Here is a 6,000-nt window from a genome sequence, read left to right as displayed (position 1 = left end):
CGCACGTCACGTAAAACGGTACGTACTCCCAAAGCTATATAAGCATGCTTCCATTCCATGCTTCAGAGCACTCATCACCGCAACCTGCTAGCAATTAACCAAGCTAAGCACCTTGCTTCGAGAATTACAGCTGTTGGCATAGGTTTCTTCCTCACAAGTCATAAGAGTATATCCTGATCAAGTGATCGGCGCGTTGGCACCACAAGCCATGGCGTCCTCCAAGGGCTCCTGGGCCGCACTTGCATTGCTCCTCCTTGTTGCTCTCGCGTCCACGGCCGTCAATGGCGACCACAAGCTCTCCGCCGGGTACTACGACAAGACGTGCCCCAACGTGCAGCGCGTCGTGCGGCGGGTCATGGCGTACAAGGTCGCCGGCGAGCCCGCCATCGCACCCGCCATCCTCCGCCTCTTCTTCCACGACTGCTTCGTCAACGTACGTACCGAGATACCTACCGCACTCGTGTCCTGTTCTCCTGCTGATCCCTAGCTAATTACGATGTTTAAAACGTTGCGTCCGTGCAGGGATGCGATGCCTCCGTTCTCCTGGACGGCACGTACTTCTCCGAGAGCGAGAAGGACGCGCTGCCGAACGCTTCCCTCCGAGGCTTCGAGGTGATCGACGAGATCAAGTCCGTGCTGGAGCACAACTGCCCGGCCACCGTCTCCTGCGCCGACGTACTCGCCCTGGCGTCCCGGGACGCCGTCACCATGCTCGGAGGGCCCGCCTGGAGCATGCCCCTCGGCCGCATGGACTCTCGCACCGCCGACAGGGACGGCGCCGAGAACCTCCCCAGCCCACGCGACAACTACACCTCGCTCGTCTCGACGTTCAGGGAGCGCGGCCTCGACGCCCGCGACATGACCGCGCTCTCCGGCGCGCACACTGTAGGGATGGCCAACTGCCATAACTACAGGGGCCGCATCTACGGCACCGACGGCGACACCAACATCGATCCCTCCTTCGCGGAGACTAGGCGGCAGACGTGCCCCGACGGTGACAATGAGGGTGGCATGGCGCCATTTGACGAGCAGACGCCGATGACATTCGACAACGCCTACTACAAGGATCTGATCGCGCGGCGTGGCCTCCTCAGCTCCGACCAAGCTCTCTACGGCTCGGGTGGGCGGCAGGACGATCTTGTGGAGATGTATAGCAGGGACGGTAAGAGGTTCGCGAAGGACTTCGCGAAGGCCATGGTAAAGATGGGGAACATACGCCCGTCCAAGGGGACCACGCTGGAGGTCAGGCTCAATTGCAAGATGGTCAACTAGCGGTTGATCTAATGATTTACTACAAGAATCTGATAGTGCAACCCATTCATGTTTGGGTTCAATTTGTGTTTTTGGGTCAAGTTTGTCAAATAATTGTAAATGCATATTCCTTTATTCATTCATTAGTTTGCCAATCATGTATTTTCTTCATTTCACAATAATAATAATAATCATGTAGTATTTTCTTCCTTCTAATGGTGTGTGATTCAAATTTTATACTCTCTTTCCAAGATATATCATTTTGCTTCTGGTATTTTCCAAGATAGTTCGTCCATCTATTTATCTAATCAGATTTAGCTATGTCATATCTAAGCCCATCACCACATGATCAAAGTTGTTTTTGCTACAAGATTGGTGCAATTGTGCTCGCGCTCGTACGTTTTGTTATTTGTTGTTGTTTGTGATGTATTGTCTTTTGTGATGTATTCTTTAGATCTCGGTTCTTCTGGCAGTCAGAGGAGGCCAAGAAGAAATACCGTCTCGCACGATGGGACATTCTATGCCGACCCAAGGACAAGGGGGTCTCGGTATTGAGAACTTGGAAATTAAGAATAAATGTCTTATGAGTAAATGGCTCTACAGGTAAGAGACAGAGCCGGAAGGTATGTGGGAACAGATTCTACGCGATAAGTATTTACAGTCGAAAACGCTTGCCCAGGTCACCGTGAGACCAACTGACTCGCCATTCTGGAAGGGACTCATGCAAACGAAAGATTTGTTCTTTCGTAGGGTCAAATTCTTGGTTGGCAATGGGATGTCAACAAGATTTGGGAAGATACGTGGTTAGGAGAGATGTCCCTAGCCCTACAATATCCCACACTATATAACATCGTGCAACGTAAGGAGGATTACATAGGCACAATATTTCAATCGACTCCCTTGAATATTCAGTTCAGACGTGCGTTAGTTAATTGGTGAGCGATGGACTGCATGGATGCACTTGGTCCGGAGATTGATAGATGTTCAATTATCCGACCAACCTGATTCGACGCGCTGGAAGTTAGCTAGAAATGGGGTGTTTACGGTGAAATCTTTCTACATGGATCTGGTTAATTCTGGCCCAATCTCGAGATCGTTACATATTTGGAAGGTTAAGGTTCCCTTGCGTATTAAAATATTTATGTGGTTCGTCCACAAGCAAGTGATCCTCACCAAAGATAACTTAATAAAGAGGCGGTGCGTAGGTAGTTCACGTTGTTATTTTTGTGATCAGAATGAAACAATACAACACTTATTCATAGAATGCCCACTCGCCAAATTGCTTTGGAGAACGATCCATATAGCCTTTAACATTACTCCTCCAGTTGACATTGAATCGTTGTTTGGAATGTGGTTAGCTGGGGTTGAGCATATTACGGCGGCTCGTATTCGGATTTGAATATGTGCGCTCTTATGGGGTATATAGAATTGCAGGAATGATATGGTTTTTAACATACATCATACTTTAACTTTCTTGCATGTCATCTTCAGAGCTACCGCATGGATCTGTACGTGGTCCTTACTCACTCTTATGGACTCCAGGAAGCCTTTGGTTATTGGGTGCAACTAGTGGGAGATGGTAGCACAGGCTATATTCAACTGGTTCGGATGGCAGTCGCATAACAGGTAGGAGTCTAGGGAGCTTGTCCTTCACATTGTCATACCAGTTGTGATTTTGAGCATGTACTTTTATTTTTATTTTTCGCTCCACTTGCGAGCTGTAATACTTTATGACTTTATGCTACTTCGAGACTCTTTAATAAGATGGCTGCATGCATCGTCATGATGCATGGCCGGAGGCATGCCTCCATTTCCAAAGAAGGCACAATAGCAATTTTCTTCTTCGAAAAACAGAGCACCCCCTCCCCCCTCCACATTTTTATACATGAAGCTAACACCCAAACACCATATCAGTGTAAGTGCTCGGGGCAGGCACATGTGCCCAACCTAGAAAACCTAAAGAAAACTAGGTCCTCCAAGTTTGGAAAACCAAAAAAGCAGAACACAAAAGTCCTCACATGGGGGATGGGTACACAGACCCCAGAACTGAGCAGGTACTAAGGCTAAGATGATCAACACAACGCCGCGCCACCCAATTCAGCTGCACCGCAACCCACACGAGATAACTCTGGTGAGATGGGGAACTCCCTCATCAGCCTGGATCCGGCCAGAGCAGCAGGGGAGGCATTCGAGCAAGCTCCCATATCACCTTGGTAGAAGCCTCCAGACTTGACCGATCCGCAACTGTGCACAACACCCTCCAGAGATTGCATGATCCGGACACGCTTCTCAGCATGTCCTACAAACCAAGCCAAGGAACACCATTAAAAGACATGTTGTTCAACACCTCCAAATGGCCCAAAGAACACTTGCATGCATGCCAATATGTTTTCTATTACTGAGCCACCATCCTGCAATGCTTTCAACAGCAGGCTCAGGCCAACAACCGACAATAGGTTGAATACTTCGTCAAAATTCTTTGGCCACTACACACTCAAAGAAGAGGTGAGTGCAGGGTTCCCGTTCAGAGCAAAACAAGCAATGCAATTCATCAGCATTCTGCCCTTTACAGAGATTATCTCCAATGAGAAGCTTATTGTGCACTAAAAGCCACAAAAAATTGTGAATTCTAGGGGGGACATGAACCTGCCAAACAGCAGGAACAAAAGTGGGCACTACACCCCTAAAATTAACTACTGAAGGAAATTGTAACATCCCAAAATTCTAAATTTTGGAATGTTATAATAAATAGATAGATTTGATTGATTGACTGAAAGTGAGTGAAATTCGAAACTTTTTGAAAGTTAAATGAGAGGGAATAAAAGGACTTTCCCAAACTTTCATTTTTGTTTTTATGATCTCCGTGAATTCAAATTCTTTTCAAATACAAAACCCTAGAGAGAAGATGACATGACTTCTTCCATTTAAATAAATGAAAAGGGTATTTGAAAATATTTGAATTTCATTTGGAACTATTTTCAAATTCAGAAACTTTAAGCAACTCAATGATTTTCATGAGAGAAGATAATATGAATTCTTCAAAAATATATGAAATATGAGTTGGAAGTTTTAAAAGAATTAAATTCAAAGTTATTTTGAAATTATTTTCAATTTGGAGTTATTTTGGTTTTATTCAAATTATTTTTCTCCAAAAATAAAATATACAGAAATTAGGATAAAATGATTCCTTGCATCAGAAAATTGGAGAGAAATAAATTTGAATTAATTTTGGTATTTTTAAAATGTTTTTAATTGGATTTAGTAGGGCAGTAGCACTCTTTGAATTATTTGAATTTTTCTCGATTTTATTTGACTTGACAAAAATGTTCAGGTTGTAGAAAATAATTTTCTGAAATTTTTGATATATTATATGCCTATATAATATTTTCTTTATAATTTTTGTTTGTCTGAGAAAATGTTTTTTTAAAGACTTCTTTTCCCGCAGGCCAACTGGGTCGAAGCCCAGCCAGCCGACCCAGCCCAGCGCCGCGCCCCGCTCGTCCCCGAGCTCGGGACGGACTCCCGCACCCGCACGGCGTCGCCGCCGCCGTACGCCGCTCGGACTCCCTCCGCCGCCTCTCCGTTGCCCCTCCTGCACGCCACTGCCCCGCCTCCCTCCTATAAAGGCGCCCCGGCTCCCCTCCTCCCCTCTCTGCTCACGCCGCCGCCGCCCCGACGCCCACGCCGGAGTTCGCCGCCGGCCGGATCTGCTCCGCCGGCCGAAACCTGATCCGCCGCCCGGTCCGCCCGACCCGCCGGTTTTCTTCGAACCGTCGCGAACCGGTAAAACCACCACCCGGTTTTTCCGTTTTTCATTAGAATAGGTTTTTCCTTTAAAAACCGACCGGTTAGTTATTTAGCGAACGTTCACTAGGTTAGGTCTTCGCAGCATACGGTTTTCGTTCTGTAAGGTTCTGTAACAAACGTTCGTTGCTTAGTATTTTTCTTTTTCTTTTTAATTTCTGCCAGGGACCCGTTTGTGAATAAATTATTTTACAGATTAGCCCCTGGTTTTCAAACGACCACATCTTTTTCGTTTGTCCAAATCCACGAAACCAACGCCCACTTCTTCATTACGATCCCCTCTATCCAGATAATCAGCCTAAACATGTTTTTGAAAGTTTTAAAATTTGAATTCAAACAGATTTGAATTTGAACTTCGTTTGATCATAACTCGAGTTTTATAACTCCGATTTAGTTGATTCTTTTTGCAAATTAGAGCTCTTGACCTAAACTTTCTGATAAGGCCAAATACACATAATTTTGGTACTGTTAGAAATTATTTTTATGTTGCAAGAGTTATTTGCTTGGTTTTGTTCTGAATTGTTCTTCGTTCTTTCCGACCTTTTTGAGTGATTGCTTATGTGTGGTTACTATTGCTTGCCTACGATAGATTGACCGGAGTGTGACGAGTAGAACTATCAAGAGTTTTGAGTGTGAATCATCTTCATCAACAGTACATGCAAGTTCACACTTTGATCATATCCCTTTCATACCCAGTTTTTATGCATTAGTTTCACCCTCAAACATTGCATGAGTAGGATTGATAACATGTGGGTATTGGGAAGTAGTTGATGAGGTTGGAACGTATTGCCCTGCATTCAAACCTTGGGAGTTACTGTTACGTTATGCTTATATAGCCATGCTATGCTCGTAGACGTGGTTTGGGTGAGTGAATCCATGATAGATGTGAGATTGTTAATTAATGGCCCAACTTAAGGTGGCAACTTAAATACACATCTGGGTCGA

The 6,000-nt window shown here is 45.3% G+C and overlaps 1 protein-coding gene across 1 annotated transcript; it reads left to right on the top strand.

Moving 5' to 3' along the window:
• Positions 1-208: 208 nt before the first annotated feature.
• On the top strand, positions 209-1,272 carry LOC109740466 (peroxidase 4-like). Its single transcript, XM_020299526.3, has 2 exons — positions 209-433; positions 523-1,272. The coding sequence occupies exons 1-2, from the start codon at positions 209-211 to the stop codon at positions 1,270-1,272; spliced, it is 975 nt and encodes a 324-aa protein (XP_020155115.1).
• Positions 1,273-6,000: the final 4,728 nt, after the last annotated feature.

Source organism: Aegilops tauschii, chromosome 7 (assembly GCF_002575655.3).
Source record: "Aegilops tauschii subsp. strangulata cultivar AL8/78 chromosome 7, Aet v6.0, whole genome shotgun sequence".
Taxonomy (NCBI): Eukaryota; Viridiplantae; Streptophyta; class Magnoliopsida; order Poales; family Poaceae; genus Aegilops; species Aegilops tauschii.
The sequence above is the reverse complement of the archived record's forward strand: the minus strand, read 5'-3'. Positions and strand labels throughout refer to the sequence as shown.

What these genes read in the sequence shown, in the direction of transcription:
- LOC109740466 (XM_020299526.3), top strand. Translation starts at nt 209, where the DNA reads ATGGCGTCCTCCAAGGGCTCCTGGGCCGCACTTGCATTGCTCCTCCTT. An exon ending in TCCACGACTGCTTCGTCAAC is followed by an intron (nt 434 to 522) that starts GTACGTACCGAG and finishes GCGTCCGTGCAG; the next exon opens with GGATGCGATGCCTCCGTTCT.